Source organism: Vulpes lagopus, chromosome 7 (genome assembly GCF_018345385.1).
Source record: "Vulpes lagopus strain Blue_001 chromosome 7, ASM1834538v1, whole genome shotgun sequence".
Taxonomy (NCBI): domain Eukaryota; kingdom Metazoa; phylum Chordata; class Mammalia; order Carnivora; family Canidae; genus Vulpes; species Vulpes lagopus.
This window is the reverse complement of record NC_054830.1, coordinates 51,308,452-51,326,724: the sequence shown is the minus strand read 5'-3', so window position 1 is coordinate 51,326,724 and position 18,273 is coordinate 51,308,452. Positions and strand designations below refer to the sequence as shown.

The following is an 18,273-nucleotide window of genomic DNA, read 5'->3' as shown; positions in this document are numbered from 1 at the left end:
TTATGGTGATTTTCAAGAATTTTGGTGATCTATCCCAAACTCCCTTTTCCCACTTAGTTCTTAGTAGGTGGCCTTCTTGGACTATCGATCATTGAACTACTCCTTAACCATGGTTAAATCTTAAAAGAATGTATTTAAATTCCTGCTATTACATACCTTTAGGCAAGCTACACAGTATGAGAAGTAGCTCTTTGACAATTCAGGGTGGGCAGTTTGGATCATCCAACCTGCTTCAGGACTTCATTTTGAGGCTAATATTTGAAACCAACATTTTCCTTGCTCATGGCATCTTCAAATATATGGCATGCTCCTCTCCATCACACAATTCCTCCCCATATCCTTGTGTGGGCCCTTCTGTATAACTAAAGTCCCACAACATCCCACTTTGCCTACATTTGGTTATTAGATAATTCTAGACGTACCATCCAAATTTGATGATAATCTGACCTGTCATCTTTTACTCCCTCCACCATCCCCTGTCCCAATTTTTTATTTTGGAAGAAGTTCAGATTTGCAGAAACATTGAACAACTATTTCAATGAATACCCTTCACTAGATTCACCAGTTGTTAGTATTTTGCCAAATTTGCTTTCCCTTTTATATATGTTTTAACAATGATATGGTCTAATATACAAATATATTCACATTCAATAATGTCCTTTATAGATTTTTCTTTTTAATGCAGGATTCGATTACAAGTCATACTCTGCATTTCATTTAGAACAGATTTCTCCATTTTGCGGGGGTGGATGGTGATGGCATTTTGGTGGCTAATGGAAAGGGGACCTGGCAGGGACAAGTCTCAGCACCTTGGTGAGGTCTCCCCTTGCGGCAGTAGTTGGACGCCTGGCAGGGAGTTGGTTTGTCTGTGAACCCTGCAAGGGGTGGCATTGTGGATGATAAATAAAGGCAGTATTCAGTATACGTGTGTGATTGTTATATGGTAGGAAGTGAGAGCTCAGGAATGGGGGGATGAGGGGGAAGGGAGAGAAGTCATGGTGGAGGAGGAGGCAAAGGATCTAGAACACAAGATGGCTGAAATTTATGCAACACATTACATTTTTCCTGCCTGCTCTAAGATAGCTCAAATCGCCTTTTCGTAGACTTTTATTACTAATGCCCCAAAGGCTCAGTTCTACTTCTACCCCGGAATTCCAACAGTTTACTTTAATCCCAACAATTCCAACAACAACGACAAAAACAAAACTAGTACCTTCACTTACTCATGGCAGAGATGGAGCATTCTCTGTTCCTTTTCTCCCCAAACCTACAAAACTCAAAACCTCAGTAGATTGCTTTCCTGTAAGATCCCCAATTTCTTACTGAGAAATAATTCATTGGAAACTCAGGTGAAGTCTTTTTATTGAAAACTGGTGCCATTTGGGTGTGTGTGTGTTGGGGGGTTATCTTCTAATTTTCAGCAGCATATATGGTATCTAATAAAAAGTCTCAGAATTTTTAAGACTTGTTGTCAATAACTCCTCCATGGCTCTGTGATTGGATTCCAGTATATGTGTAGGACCTGGAAAGGGGACTGTGGTACTATTCATGGTGATTGAGTCTAAGACCTGGAGTGGTTGGCCATGGTGCCTCCCCGCCAAGCATCTTGCCGTGGTGCTGGGAGAGAGCAGGTGTGCTCTGTGCAGCAGTTGCTCTGGGCATTGCTCACAGGAGCATAGAGCTCCTTCTACCTCCTGCTGCCAAGGTCCTGGGGCTGCCTTGTTTTTGTTTTTGTTTTTGTTTTCCTTTACCAGGATTGGTTGTTTGACTCTTTCATTTCCAAGAAATGTAGCACAGTATCCTTCCAGTAAATTCCCCTTTATTTTCTTCAACTAGCTAGCTTTGTTTTATGTTGCTTGTAACCAAAAGAACTTGTTAAACAAATGCAGATATTTGGGTTGTTTACAGTGTTTCACTGTTATTTGCAAAACTTCTGGGATGATGTATGTATATCCATCCTTGTGCCTACGTCATATTTCCCATTTTTCTAGAATTGGAATTTCTGGCTCAGAAGGCACCCTTTTCTGCTTTGGCTGGTATATTCCCTAGCAGGTTCTCTGATTTACATTCCCACTAGTAACCGTCTGCACGTGCCCGTCTCCCTGCATCATCACAAAATGACTATTACCATGTACTCAATTTTTGCTAGATTTATAGGGAATCATTGTAGTAACTTGCCTTTTTTTCCCTTCTCTGCTACTAGGAAACTTGAATGATTTTTTTACATGCTTACTGGCCACTTGGGTTTCCTTTGTTACTTTGTATCTCCTCTCTCTCTCTCTCTCTCTCTCTCCCTCTCTCCCTCTCTCTCCCTCTCCCTGTCTCTCTCTCACTCTCTCTATTTTAATTAGGGCATTCATCTTCTCTTATTGTGTTATAACTTTTCATGTCAAGCATCCTTCATCAGATGTGTTAGGAAAATAACCATTTTCCTAGTTTGTTGTTTGCTTTTCAACATTACTGTTTTTTTGAAATACAGATTTTTAAAAACTTGGAAATGGTTGAATCATTCAATATATATATATTTTTTTTAATGGAAGAGGCTTCGAAAGTGTTCTGGGACTGAAATGTGTTAGTACCTTGTAATATGTCTGCTGTGTTTCGATGGTAGGGTAATTCTATCTGCTTAATGCATGTTTGCTGTGGAATGGAGGAAAGCATGTTGTTTGTGTATAACTTCTTTAGCTCATTTTATCCAATGTTTTCCCCAAGTGCCTGTTTGTTGATGGGTGTGCAGGGAAGGAGTCAGCCCTGGTTAGAGGAGGGAACGTAGCTGTGCCTGGTGATGATGTACAGGACGGAGCTCTGTGAGGAGCAGGGCCACTGCCTGCCTTTCCTGACTTGTCTGCTTTTTCCTCCCTTCCCCTCAAGAACGTTTTTCACTATCACTGAGTACTGTGCGTGGCCAGAGCGCTTTTGGTATTTGTTTTAATAGCCTCTTGTTGGGTACCATAAGTAAGCTCTGAAATCAAAAGTTTAAATTCTGTTTTTATTTAACCATTTTACCAGATGTTTCCTGTGGTTTGACAGATTACCATTTACTCGAAAGTTACACTCCTGAGATTTTGAATGTTATGGACACTGTTGCTATAGACAATGATTGTGTCAGGGCAGGATTTGGAAGACAACTTTCAAATCACATTTGGGTTGAAGTTGTGTTTTACCCCAGAACAGAAATGCTTATCTTCGTAATCTGTTTTTACCTTCTCGCTTACCATTCTGATCTGTGGTTTATGAAAGGCTATAATCTATATCTGTTAGAGTTTATTCCAATAAACAGCATTGTTCCTCCATGGGGATTCCTTTCTGGAAGCAGCTGGACTCAGGTACATCCAGGTTTTGTTTGCAAAACTCACCTGGGTTGGGGGGGAAAAAAAGCTCAGGTGATGGGCAGGAGAAGATTTAAATTGGGTTGAAAATCCGGCTTGATGCCCTACGTGGTAGGCCACTTGATGCTGAGTTCGGTTGATCTAGAAAGCTGCAAGCTTGGCAGTTTTTTGCACCCACCGAGGGCCGCCGTCAAGACAAAGCAAGGACTGCTGTGGTACCTTTGGTTCCCCAATGCCCACAGTCAGTGTCTCTCTGCAGCCTGAGTCCTAATAGAAAAGAGCCTCCCATCCAGGATTCTGCTGGTAGGAGGAAAGCAGAAGGAAGTTGCTTCCTACAAAACACAGGCGAGACTAGTTGTGGCTGCAGCGAGGGGGTGGGGATGAGGATTTTTGACATTCCTTCACTAAGGGGCCAGATGCAAGGGTGCCATGGAGTTGCATGCATGGTTCCGTCAGAGCTGGCTCCCTTCTCCAGCAACCTTCCTCTCCTGTGTTTTGTTTAGCCTTATTTAGAGTTTTATAAAAGCCTTATGTTATGGAAGATGGAGAAACAAAGAAAGAGGAAATCGCATGCTATAATTCTGACAGCAGATCTATTTGCGCACAAAATGGAACTGTAATGATGCATGTAACGTTTTGGCAAGACACTCTGTGTAAATAAACCCTCCCCGGAGTTACTAACCTATCCCAGGGCCCGCAGGAAAGTTTCCTCGCGGCGCGGGGCAGGCAGGCCCCTCACCTTGCAGCGCGCCTCTCCGACGGGGACTCTTATTCTGACAGGCGCTCTGCTCACCCACTTTTGCGCCGGGGCCTGCTTGCCAAGTTTGTGAGGCCCAAGGCTTTCTTGTGGGAGGACGCTGGGCTGTCTTCATGCTCTTTGGCAATGATTAAAGTGAGGTTAGTACCAAAAACCCTTTCATTTTATTCCCTTATCCTTGCTTTTTCAAACCAGATGGCAACCCTGTATTTTCAGCTGTAATTAATTTAGACTATGAGGCAGCAAGTCCTGGGAGAGGTAGGGCTGACTCTGCTCAGGAGGGGCAGCGCCGAGTGCCTGCCCAGCCCTCTCCCCTCACCAGATGGCACCTTGTCCCAATCAGAGCCTGTCCCCGCGCTGCTTCTGAGGGGCCTGGCAGCAGAGCCACGGGTGTTAACGGGGCTGCCGCCGGCCGCCCAGGACACGTGGGAGCTGCAAGGGTTAAGGCACACTAGTAATTGTTGCCTTAATGGATTGGAAGTAACCGAGCTTCAGGTGATGGCTGACATGTTCCTGCCAGGCCGGGCTCGGGCTCTCATGTGACCGCCCCGAGACAATGGCGCACAGTTTGAGCGGCCGCTGGTTCAGGGAGTACAGGGTGCTTGTTCTCCCCACTCACTGCAGCTGCCAGGATCGCCTCCAAAAAGGGGGGATGTTTTAGGTTTAACATTTATTCTTAAAGAAAATTACTAGGGAAATAAAAGCCCTTGGCCACAATTGCAGTCTGGAGGTTTTGACCTCAGCTACCTGACCACTTCCCTCCGTGGAAACTTTACTCGAGTCCCCTCTCTGTAAGTTGGGTTAATTAGTGATTGAGAGATCCTTCACTTTTTAGTAGAAAATGAGTGCTTTTGTTTAATCTCTAAGTAACTTGTCAGATAACTCCACAGAGCGGCCTCCCGCCACCCCCTTCTCCTCGCCCCTCCTTGCTCTGAATCCAAACTCAGGTGAAAACAGAGCGAAGTAACCGACTTCCCAAGGGCTCGGCATCCAGGTGCCTGTACCTGCCCGCACAGGTTGGCACACAGGGTTTTAGTTTCATCGTTGGAGGAATACATTTTCCGGGCAGTACGGAGGAGTTGCAGACTGAAGATCTGTTAACTATAATATATGTGCAGAACACTTTGTAAAACAGTACACTAATGTTATACAAGTGGTAGTTATTACTATTATTAACATTAGCCATCCTTGGATGACTTGAAGTAATTTTTAAAGGCCCATAGTGAGAAATGAGAACCACAAATATGTAGCTTGTGAGTCTCCAGAATGCTCACTGGTGATTACAGCATCACTCACTGCAGTCGCTGTGTGTGCTTGAGTTTGCTGAATTTACTGGGCTGGGTGATGGCTGTTCTTTGTTTACTTAATTTTTATGTCAAATATTTACATTATTCATAAGCATCTCTCTCATAGACCACTTGGACTGTGTTTACCAAGGCTTGCATTTTTGTTGTTGTTGTTGTGGGCCAGACCCATCCTTCTGGAAACCTTTTATTTTTCTCTAGGAGAGAGGACCAAACATGTAGATGATTTGTCAAAACTTGTAAGGACTAAAAATTTAACATAGAATTACCGTATCCAGCAAGTCCACTTACTGGTATGTTCCCCAAAGAATTGAAAGTGGGGATCAAGCCATTATTTGCACACCCATGTTCATAGCAGCATTGTTCACAATAGCCAACAGGTAGAAACTGCCCAAATGTCCATCACTGGATGAACAGGTAAACAAAATATGTATGCACATAATGGAATATTATTCAGCCTTAGGAACACAGTTCTGACACACACTACAACACGGATGAACCTTGAAGACATTCGCCGAGTGAAATATACTAGTTACAAAAGGACAAAAATAATGTAAGATTTCATTTATGCGAGGAGTCAAATTCATAGAGAAAGAAAGTAGGACAGTAGTTGTTGCACAAAGGGGGAGGGAGACAGGGAGTTCGTGTTTAATGGGGATAGACTTTAGTTTGGGAAGATGAAAACATTCTGGAGGTAGATTGTGGTGATGGTTGCACAACAACATGAATATATTTAATGCCGCACAATGACATACTTAAAAATGACTAAAATGGTGAATTTTATGTGTATTTTACCACAATAAAAAAATAAAAAATCTAAGAACTAATGATTAACTTTAGTTCACTTTAAAAAAAAAAACTTTAGTTCATTTGAGTAAACAATAATAAATCTCTTATGTGTTCCATACTTAGCTGGGAGAAGCAGTGTGTAAGGAGAGGGTAAGTGGTTTGGAAGACAGAAGTCCAGCTCCCTGGGGATAATGATATTTGGTGCCTAATAATAAGAGAGTCACAGTGTGATGACTCTTGGAGGTGGTAATTTTAATTTAAAGGGTAGTTAGAAGGCAACCCCGGTGGCTCAGCAGTTTAGCGCTGCCCTCAGCCCAGGGCATGATCCTGGGGACCTGGGATCGAGTCCCGCGTCGGGCTTCCTGCATGGCGCCTGCTTCTCCCTCTGCCTGTGCCTTTCTCTCTCTCTCTCTCTCTCTCTCTCTCTCTCTCTCTTGTGATTAAATAAACAAAATCTTTTTTTTTTTTTTTTTAAGGGTAGTTAGAATTAACCATTACCATTTGGTTTTGTACTTCCCAAGAAAAGGAGAGGGGTTTTGTCACTGGGGTATTAGGAAATGGTGGTCCTCTGGATTCTTCAAAGGTGTTCTAGAATCATCAACTCAAGAGTTTGGGGGAAAATGCCACCTCAGTGCTGAACAGAATCACCAGGTTCCCGAGAAGGTTCCTTTCCCTCTTTCTCTTCCAGGTTCCAGGTTTAGGATGTGGACATGATTTTAGTAGCCAGGGGATGGCTTTTAGATGTTAGTGATGTTACAATAAAACTAAGTGGACAGCTTAATTAGTACTGAATTCCATGAAGTTTTCAAATGAGAATATTTGTAAAGAAATGTAACTTTATAACTCAGAAATGAAATAGGCCATCTGTGTTTTGTTTTTTTTTAGGTCCCTTGGGCACTTTGCTTTAAGAATAGAGATTGATGTGTGATTTGCCTATCAATTGTAATAGCCTTTCCAAGCACCTGTGGGACCTCGTAATAATCATTAATTCACATCTTGTTCCTATCATGTAATCTGTGTTTTTTTTTTTTAAAGGCCAACTTTTCCTCTAGTCTTTGAAAGATGGGGTTCAACCTGGACTGCCTAGATGCTCAGAGGGAATTAATGCACTAAATGCCTAGCATTAATGCACTACATAATTTACTCTCAGATAAAAGATCCTTGAGGTTCTTCATTACTACTATTTTAAAGACTATTGGATAGATCCCTCATTATATTTTATTAGATGAATATTTAATCACTTCATGTAAACCATCTTAAATTTTCAAACTTTTTAGTATAGTTATATAGTAACTTAATTATTTAGCCCAAAAGTTTCTGATGTCAGTCAAGATGGCTGGTTTTGAGAGAAAAACTGGCTAATTTTTGTTTAGTGTTGAATAAATGTACTGAATTTGAGGTTGGATAACCCCTCATATCAAGAAGTCATAAAATCATGTGGAGCTAGTTGGCACCAGCATTGGGTGCAGGAAGGTGACGGGGTGGGTGTGCATAGGGGAAGGGGGAGGAGCAACAAACATAGGAAGGACATTTGCCAGTGTATGTCTGATGTGCAAGCACAGATGATGCAAATACAGGTAGCAACTCATTTGTAATCCTTGCCAAGGTGGGGTCATAAATACAGCTGAGTTAAAGGAAAAAGAAGAGGAGGGATTTAGATGACCACACACTTACAACGTGACACAGGTGCTGAAGGAACTGTTGGTATCTTGGGTAATGCTGTTAAAAGTGTGGTTCTAGATGACTTAGAGTGTTGAAATAATCTTGATTTCAAGTTCTGTTCTGTTGACCTTAATTCTTACTTATTAGATCTTATGTCATGTTTGTTTTTTTTTTTTAAGATTTTATTTATTCATGAAAGAGAGAGAGAGAGGTAGAGACATAGGCAGAGGGAGAAGCAGGATCCAAGCAGGGAGCCCGATGTGGGACTTGATCTCCGGTCTCCAGGATCACGCCCTGAGCCAAAGGCAGGCGCTCAACCACTGAACCACCCAGGCATCCCTGTCCTGATGTTTGGTGCAGAAATATGCTACCATAAATGAAGGGAATTATCTTTTCCCGTGTGCTCTGTGTTAGATCATATCGAGAGTATTATATTTAGTTCTAGGCACCACACTTATAGATGAATATTAATTTGTAGGGCATGTGAAGATGGATGTCGGGATGATAAAGGGTCTGGGACAATTTGGAGCAGTTCTTGGGTGAAGAGAAATCTGGGCATGGCAGGGCTAACATGGCAGTTTTCTAGGAGTAGGAAGAGGAAAGAGACTTCATTGAGTTTTTCCAGAGGCTTCCCAAAGGTTTGGACCTTTGACCAAAGAATCATACTGGAAAGAAAATTTCATTTATTGTGAGGATGAACGTTTCATTGAAGCTCTTCAGTCCTTGAGTGAAATGCCTGAAGAGGAAGTGAGTGCCCATCCCCAGAAGTGTTTAAGAAGTTAGCCACCCCCTGGTTATGGAATGAATGAGTCACGGGAGTGAAAGGCACAGCACAGGGAACATAGTGGTACTGTAATGTACTGTAATGGGGTTGTGGAATGACAGCTAATAGTTACACTTGTGGTGAGTACAGAATAATGTATAGACATATTGGGTCACCATGTTGTGTTCACCTGAAACTAACGTAACATTGTGGGTCAGCTACACTTTAAGAAAAAAATAGCAGTATGGCCATCTTAGGGATGCTGGGATTCCCTACCCACTCTCCTTTATTCACAGCCATCTTACCTTGAAGTTTTCTTCCTTTGAGTAGGACAAAAAGTCCCATCTTTCTGCTAAATGGCTTTATAATATTTTACAATGATTTGCAGCAAATTGCAGAGTAAACTAAGAGTGAGCCTTCTGAAGAACTTGAACGGAGTTATGACAGATGGCTTGGTACCAAACCAGAAGAATGGAAGCAGAAATAACGACGGAAGGTGTTTTCAGACCAATCCTTTCAGGGTGGGAGTGGTTTGCAATGGCGGGAGTTGGCTCTCCAAGTTACCCCTGTACCAGAGCTGCTCTGGTCACCGGCTTCTTGAGCTCCTCTGTCTTGTTCAGACCAGTTAGTGCTGGTTTTTCCTAAGAATTCATGTGCTTTTTGGTTAGTTCAGAAGTTAGTCACTGTGTACCAGGCACTGTATAGACACCGACTGATGGAGTCTTCTGAGCAGCATATCGTGCATGGAAGTTACTCTCCCTCATTTGTTTCACTCCAGGTGTGTCTGAGGTCTGGAGGGACCTTTCTTCTCTCTCGATCTCAGATCAGTGGATAGCTGAGAAAGGGGATGCCTCCCTCCTCTGCCTTCCTGAGGAGGGTGTGTAAAGTAATGGTCCCACACCACTTTGCTAGCACAAGGAAGGTGTTGCCTGTGGATCTTAGACTGAGAGGTGGGGTGGGTAGCAGCAGGGAGAGCTGAGGCCCTGGGTTGACCCCAGTAGAGCCAGCATTGGCACTGGACAGTCTTGGTGGGCAGATCCCTTTGCTCCCTCTCTTTCTCCTGTCCTTGCCCCAACTCACCCAAGCATTCCCTAAATTAGGACAGCAGAGCAAAGTGTCACCAGGTTGATGCCTCTGATTTTGTGAAGGGGAGGTAGATGGTCTTTTCTAGGCTTTTGTCCACCTCAGACACTGTAGTAGCTCAGTTATAGAAGGGAAGACATAATGTTTTCCGTCCCATCTCTGGTTCCAAGGACTCCATTTAATGCCAAAAATATGGTAGTGGTTGTAGTTTTTAAACATCATTCATTGAGAGAATACATAATGATGAAAGCTCCTACCAATATAGTAGCAGTAGGAATTTTAAATTAATTTATATTTTATTAATTTCAGCTACATCTCCATTCACTTGGAAACTCTGAGTGTACACGTGTGGGACCTGTGATCTGTCTGAAGAATAAGCAGTGCTGGCTGTGCACATGGATCCTGGGCCCCGGCTCACACATGGAGGCCCCTTCCTTTGGTGGCAGTAGTTGCCAGCATGGGGAGGGGGATGAGCTGCCTTACAAGTCATGTTCTCAGGCTGACCCCTTTTCTCAAACTTTTCTCTTGTCTCAGCTAATGATGGGAAACATGTGCAGACAGCTCTAGTCAAAGGCAACCAATGCCTTATTTACATGGGGCTGAGCTGTTTGGAAATGTGGCTTGAGTCCCCGGGCTATCTGTGAGAGCGCTGCCCTGCCTGCTGACATCGCTGGGAGTCTTGCTTTCTGTGGGTGACAGCGCTAGAAAGCTTTTCCTCTGTGCAGCAGGTCAGCTCTCTGAATGCTGGAGCGGGGGATGGGGAAGGGTGCTGTGGTGGGCCCTGTGCTCCCTCGGCCCGTCCTCTCTTACTTCACACAGTATTCTAGCACACCTAGTTGCCTAGTTTGTTGGCCCGGCGTAAGGAGAAAGGGTACCAGCAGTGGCAGGCACGCTTCTCCAGGAGTGACCCTTTAGTCACTGACCCAAGAGTGCAAGCGGCCGAGCAGTCTGAAACAACTCCGTCCAGGCCCGTGGAGGCCTGCTACATCACATCCGGGAGCAGTGTTTATACTGAGGAGCCTGAGTCACCAAGAAAGGGAAGAAGTTGCAGCGTGTTTCAGACAGGTTTCTAACTAAAATAGTTTAAAAAACATATTATCTCTTAAGGCTTAACGTTTTGGTTTTATCTAGGAGCTTAAGTGGTTGTGCTGGGTAAGTGCCGCAGGGTCCCTTGTGTGACCTGCATAGTAATTGTGCTCAAGGAGAGACCCACTTGCCCCCAGAGTTCCTTCCCGTCTCCCGAAGAAAGGACAGGAGTTCACAAAATGCTCATTAGGGCTGACCTGCTGGAGGAATGGAGGGAAGTCTGAGGAGTCTCAAAGGCTGGAGAGTATTTGGAGATATCGTTACACTAATTTAGTGCCTCTCACTCTTGGGAAGGCTTTGATTGGAAACCCTTGACTCAATTATAGACACAGAGTCCAAGTCAGTAACAGCGGAAATGTCACTTAGATACATATTTCCTCTTACACTATTTGTGATCTCTCCCCCCTCTCCCTGCACTAGAGAAATGTGCTATTTCTGAAGCCACTGTAAGGCAGTTCGGCAGAAGAGAAAGGGTGGCCGATCTGAGTTCCTACTTCACCACCTACCAGGCTTGTGACCTTGGGTGATTGGTCCACCTCTCAAATCCATTTCTCCCCATGTTCTAAGGCAATGGTGGTGGGAGCCCCAGAGGGCTTGCACAGGCATTGATGTGAGAAGGGGGACAGTACTCACAGTTGGCCCATGGCCTTGAGGGGTTGGTTATCGATGGACCCATCAATGCAGGAATGATGGAAAGATCTAGTGGGTCATTCATGCTGTCATCTGTCCAAAATGTTACCGAGCCAAAAGGTTTTGCAATATAACTTGGCTGACAACCGTCTTCCCTCCTGTATGCGGGGGCAGGTGGGGATGCTTTTCCTGACTTCCTGAATTGCTCTTGGAGGTGAGGTCAGGGGGCAGCTTGCTCTCCAGCTTCTCACTGGCAGCCCTGGGCTCACACACACTCTCTTAACTTGTGTTGTCATTTCTTGGTGCTGGTTAAATATTCCTCATAATGACAGGCCTGCATGGCAAAGTCCAGTGGATCTTAGGAATCTCTTTGAAAATGAAGCTTTAAGACTTCGTGCAGGGGGTGGGGGGTGGCATGTGTTAATTATAGATAAAGCAGAAAAAACCATGATTGTGGAGAATGTCTAAAGATGTATAAAGCAATGGTATGGAAAAGCCATGGAAATTGTATTGGTTCCCCAGGAACAACCTGACAAAGTACCACAAAGTAGAGGGAGGAGTAGATTGTGTCACAGTTCTCGAGGCTAGAAGTCCAAGGTCAGGATGTCAGCAGTGTTGGTTCCTTCTTGAGAGCTGTGAGTGTGGATCTGCTCTTGCCTCTCTCCTGACTTCTGGTAGCCTCAAGCATTCCTTGGCTTGTAGATGGCATTCTCCCTGCGTCTTCACATTGTTTCTCCTCTGTATGTGTGTCACTTTGTTCAGATTTCCCGCTTTTCTATAAGGACACCAGTCATATTGACCTCATCTTACCTTGATTATCTACAAAGACTCTTTCCAAATGAGATCACATTTACAGGTCCTGGGGGTGAGGGCTTCACCATCTTTTGGGGGAAACACAATTCAACCCAAAACAAATTCAAAGCAATCTATACTAGAAAGTAGGATGACAGATAGATATACGAAAATATGCTCAACTGCACTGGTAACTGGAGAAATGCAAGTGAAAACATCAAGGAGGAATGACTGTGTACCACAAGAATGGTAGAAATCCACGGGCCTCTGAAGCTGGACAGCATAGAGGCCGCACATCGGCCGAGGTGGTGACACATTACTAGCAGAGGCAGTGCAGAGTGGACAGCTACGCCATAAAGGGTTCTGGCAACATCTGTTGATGTCTAGAAGGTGGTGAGCTCTGCAACCCAGTGGTGTACTTCTAAATATCTTCCTGGGAGACACCCAGAAACCCTTGCACCCAGGGACAGAGATCTGCAAGGATGGAAGCACCACGGGGTTATTTATAATAAGGACAAGGCAGAGATGGTCCAGATGCCTGTCAGTAGAAGAATGGATAAATACATCATGGTGTATTCATACGAAGTAATCCCATGCAGCAGGGAAATAATCTAGGTCAGGACATGAGTAGAGCCCCAAAACCACGTGAGGGAGGAGAGCATGATTTGAAGTCAGAACATACAGTCTGATACCAGGATGTCAATTTAAAACGTGCTTCATATTATTTACAGATAGACTAGGTGGCGAGAGTTCATAAGCACAAATGGGAAGACTCCCCAAATACAGGGCAGGGGTGCATCTAGGGATGAAGAGGGGGAGTGAGTTGGGGGGGACGGTGCATGAAGGAAGGGCTCCAGCTGTGTCTGCCATGTTTTGCTGCATTGGTTACTGCCAGCATTTCCCATAAGAGGAAAGAGAAGGTCTAAAGCGAATTCCATATGTGATTTCATTTGTCCATCCTGGGCGGTGGGTACATAGGTCTTTGTCATCTTCCCCCCTGCTCTGCCCCTCTCTTGAGAGGGAAAGCTGCAAGGAAAAGGCTTTGGAGCCAGTCACATAAAAATTAAAATCCTTGTACTGTACTGGTTTTGCAACTTTAGATGAACTCCTTAGCCTCTCTGAACCTCAGTTTACTCATCTATAAAATGGGGATGATACTTAACTCTGTGCTGTAGTGAGGGCTTTAATAAGACAATTAGATCTAGAATATGGTCTGGCAATTAGCATTCAATAAGTGATAGCTTATATAATAAAGATTATAGTGGTAAAAAGGGGGATTCCCTAACTTTGCAGCATTATATTTTTGGACACGACTTTCAAAGGGCAACATTGCAATGGTATATGCTTGCCTTTGGGACTAGAGATCGCAGATGTCATTGCGATAGAGCAAATCAGTGTGTGGTTTGGATCCCTGTGATTGCTTTTTGAAATCTGAACTAGCAGAAGGGGGATGGCTGCTTTTGTGGAGAGCTAAAGGGGAAAAGGTTATGTGGGTGCATAGATGCACAGTGTGATTCACCAGCTGCAGCGCCCTCCACATGCAGGTGGGATTGGTTCCCTTGGACCTTTGACGGTGGTAGGGCTCTGGCTTTTTTCTTTTTCTTTTTTTTTTTTTTAAAGATTTTATTTATTTATTCATTCATGAGAGACACACAGAGAGAGAGAGAGAGAGAGGCAGAGACACAGGCAGAGGGAGAAGCAGGCTCCATGCAGGGAGCCCGACGTGGGACTCGATCCCAGGTCTCCAGGACCATGCCCTGGGCTGAAGGTGGTGCTAAACCGCTGAGCCCCCCGGGCTGCCCTGGCTTTTTTCTTGATTGTTAAGTGATATTAAGTGATGATCATTGTCATATGGAACACAGTGTCTCCCCACAGTTAAAGTCAAAGGCAGTCTCCGTCCTCTTTCTACTGCCGACCAGGTCATGTGCGTGGTTGAAGCAGAGGTCCCAGATGGTTCTGTGTCTTTGGGACCAGTATTTCCCAACTTTTCCTGCCTGCGACACACAGCTCGTCATGTTTTACCCAGGAGGGTGTGTCTGCCTTCCCTGGTGGTGTCACTGCCCCCTCCGCTTCCTGTCTGTAGTTGGTACCAAGGAGTGACAGGCTTGACCAGGGTGTCTTGGAGACACACCCAAGTGCCCTCTTGCTTGTTGGGAAGCAGTGAATTACCCTGCTCACGGGGGAAAGCAGGAGGTGGTGCATGATGACCTAAGGGACAATGGGGGGTGGGGGAGATGGGAGGACAAAAATGAGGAAGGTACTTACAGGGAGAAAACATTTCACTACTGTTTATTCTCAATATATAAATTCTGCTTTTTCAGTCTCTTGCTGGGCATTGCCTCCGAAATTTCCTTAATTCCTTTTTCTTTTACCACAAATGCTGCTCACTGGATGCACACGTAATATAGGTACTTTAATAATTCATTTAGTCAGGATCCCTGGGTGGCGCAGCGGTTTGGCGCCTGCCTTTGGCCCAGGGCGCGATCCTGGAGACCCGGGATCGAATCCCACATCGGGCTCCCGGTGCATGGAGCCTGCTTCTCCCTCTGCCTGTGTCTCTGCCTCTCTCTCTCTCTCTGTGACTATCATAAATAAATAATAAAAAAAAATAAAAATAAAAAAAAAATAATTCATTTAGTCAATGACGAGTTAAATGTCCACTGTGTGCCCAGCCCTGCACTGGGTGCTGGGGAGAGGGCAGAGCAGGGGGGCCTGCGGGGCCCTTGAAGCATCCCGTGGAGCCAGCTCCTTGGAAAGCAAGGCTGACAGGACACCCAGGGCTGGGCCCATCACGCATGTCTGGGGGTCAGGGAAGGCTTCCTGGAAGCTTGGGGTGGAGCAGGAGGTGGTGGAGGGAGGATGGCTGAGCAGCAGCCCGTGCGTCTGGTTGATGTTCTGCCTCCACCCCCATCCTTGGCTAAGTGTTTATCTCTGTATCTTGCTCCTCTTTTGTGTAAAGCTGTAGGGACAGCATCATCTACCCAAACCCGAGGAACTCAGTAACTAATGGCCGTGGGATGCTTTATGTTTTTTAATTTAAAAAAAAATCATTATCCTGTTTAATTCTGGTAAAGCATATTTACCATACAGTGTACCAGTCTAGCCATTTTTTTAAAAAGTTTGTTTTTAGTAATGTCTACACTCAGTGTGGGGCTTGAACTCGTGAACTTGAGATCAAGAGTCACGTGCTCCTCCAACTGAGCCAGCCAGGTGCCCCTCTAGCCATTTTTTTTTTTTTTTAAAGATGTTTATTTATGTATTCATTGAGAGACAGAGAGAGAGGCAGAGACATAGGCAGAGGGAGAAGCAGGCTCCATGCAGGGAGCCCAATGTGGGACTCGATTCTGGGTCTCCAGGATCACACCCTAGGCCGAAGGCAGCGCTAAACTGCTGAGTCACCCGGGCTGCCCCCCTCTAGCCATTTTTAAGTGTGCCATTCAGTGGCATTAAGTATGTTGTCTGAGAAGCTTTTTAAAATTAAAGATGCTTTACTGACTATTATTATTTAAAATTTTATTTATTTGAGAGTGAGAGAGTGAGCGTGTATGAGGAGAGGGAGAGAGAAGCAGGCTTCCCGAGAAGCAGGGCCCTCTCTGCCGCCTCCATGTGAGGCTCTATCCCAGGACCCCGGGACCATGATCTGAGCCAAAGGCAGCCACTGAACCAGCTGAGCCACCCAGGCGTCCCCTGACTTTATTATTGTTGTCTGTGCTGGGCTGGGAAGGTGTAGTACTGTCCTGTAGGTTCCCGGAGGACGACTGGCCCACTAAGGAGTGCAGTGGGAGTGGGAGGAGGACTGCGCAGGGGAGAGGGACCCTTGTCTCATGCACCCCTGCTTCCCCCGGCCTCAGCCCTGCTCCTGGCGCCCTCCTGCTTGGAACGTACATCTGCATTACACTGCGCAGTTCGCCCCTGTGGGGTCAGGGCTTGCGCCCGGGGTCTGGACTGGGCCCTGCCTCATTCACCTGAGCCTAGAGAGCTGCAGCATGCGGACCCCCAGGGCCCAGAATATTTCCTCGAAAGCACCAGCTAAAATGCCTCATACCCATAGCCCCTCTGCTGCTGGAAGAATTCAGACCCACGTTGGTTTATTTAATAGCCATCGATAGTTCATGGAATTCAGCTAAGGCCCAAGAATATCAAGTAATACCTTCCCAAGGGTTTGGTTTCAACTCTGAGCTCTTATTTGTTTAAGGGCAGGAAAATCTCATTTTAATGAGAATACAGATGGCCGCAGTGCAGGTTTTCCACGCGATGGATTCTTTCGCCGTCTCCCTGCACTTTCCCCGACACAGCAGACGCCTGCTTTCTGGGCTCAGAGAGGGCGGAAGAGCAGGACGGATCCGTTCTCCGCACACTGTCCCTGAGGAACGTGCGACAGGCATCTTCTTTTTTTACCTCATCTCTGCGTTTGTCCCCCTCTGTTTCCTCTCCTGGAAAGAGTTGGCCGTGGCTGTGCCGCCCCAGGAGGAGCGTGGGTTTCCAGCAAGGGGCCAGGGTGCACGGAGCCAGCAGCCCGTCCTCGGCTGCGGGGCACCGGGGAGCCCTTCGGGCCCGCCGCGGCCGCACGGGTTTCCGTGAGCGGGGGCGCCCGGATCTCCCGGGCAGGAAGCGTGTGGTTTGTCTGCTGCCCGTGAGAGCACATGACCCTCTGGGAAGCCGTGGAGCTGGGGTATGATTCACTGGGGGGGAAACATGGAAAACGGTGACTGTCTGTGAGCTCCGGGAACCAGGAAGATGAGCTGGAAATGTGAGTAATGTATAATTTTACTAAAATTAAACAGCAAGTTCTTCAGACATTTTCTGTGTTTGTCGGTGTCTTGTCTGATCCGTGACGCCCCACTGCATCACCTTTGCCATTGACCATTTTTCTGGTTGGCTGCCCCAGGGTCTGTCCCCCAGCTCCCGGGTGGGTGCGGTGTGGGTTCAGAGTAGGCCTCTGGGGGTGTGGCCCTGGCCTGTCCCGCTCTGCCCTGGTAGCTCGATGCCTTTAGACAGTTGCCTGCCACCTTGGGGCGTCCCCGGCTGCCCCCTGGCCATGAGGTTCGGGGGACCTTGACGTTGGGTGGAGCTGGGCGCTGCCGGAGCTTGGGGTGTCTCTTCATCCTTTGTCCGGCCTCCGCCCTCACCGGGCTGCGATGCTCCGCTGTCGCCTGGAGCCCCTGCCCCTGCTGCCGGCCGTGTGCCTGCGAGGAGCCAGGGCCAGGTCTTCCTTTCTGTAGCGGTCACGAAACAGGGGCTCAGTTAACACCGCGTGATAAACGAGTCTGCGCTGGATGGAGGGGATTGGGACTGAGAAGCTTGTCATTGGTCCCCTGAGCGCCCACGGCTCGTGCGGTGGCCTCCCGGGACCTTGCTTGGGCGGCGGGGAGTGGGGAGAAAGATCGAGTAAAGGAGGCAGCTTACGTGTGTTGCCAGCCATTAAGTTTTATCCCAAATTTCGAAGGAAACCTGATGATGCAGATGAGGAGTGTGATGATATCGTCTTCTCCTCGTTTGAAAAATTTTATCTTTAGCAATACATTTCCGTGTGGGTAAAGCCTGGTTGGTCTCGGGTTCGAGGGGCGGGAAGCCTTCCCGGTGGACGTCCTCAGCTGTCCTGCGTGATAGTGGCTGTTTGCGACCATAGTCCTGGAGGCGTTCACTGGAAAGGCCTGAAGTGTCTTCTGAATCATCACAGGAAGATGGAATTAGGTACGGGCTGGTTTCAAAATTAAGTGTTTTTGTTTGGTTTGGTACTGTAATTCTTTGACAATTGCTCTGGTACTTGTGGCAAGTGTGGAACATACCAGAACACAGTCCTCCGTGACTGTCTTAATAGGCTGACGATTTATTCTCTAATTGCTTTCAAGTTATTCTACGTTGTCAACCAGAGGATAAGAGGAAGAAATATCATTCATAAAGTAAATGCTGTGCCTTAGGCAGTGAATTACCCTAAGCCTACAGCCAGTTCGGCCTCACTGTGTCCACTGCCCGCTTGCACCGTGCAAGCACAATTGTCTGAGTCTGTGTTCTGTTCAGGCCCCGCTGAAGCTCCTCCGAGGAATATTTTACTGTGACCGCACAGCAGATGAGGAC

The 18,273-nt window shown here is 46.2% G+C and overlaps 1 protein-coding gene across 8 annotated transcripts in view; it reads left to right on the top strand.

The window, feature by feature from the left end:
* Positions 1–18,273, top strand: part of VGLL4 (vestigial like family member 4) — a 165,068-nt gene that overhangs the window by 135,530 nt on the left and 11,265 nt on the right. Inside the window, exon 1 of one of the 8 annotated variants that reach the window (XM_041763277.1) lies at positions 4,127–4,226. The exons of the other annotated variants lie outside the window; for them this stretch is intronic. Coding sequence (XP_041619211.1) covers positions 4,213–4,226 — 14 coding nt within the window. The 5' untranslated portion in view covers positions 4,127–4,212. Of the gene's footprint in view, positions 1–4,126; positions 4,227–18,273 lie in introns of those variants that run through there. 8 annotated transcript variants of the gene reach the window in all.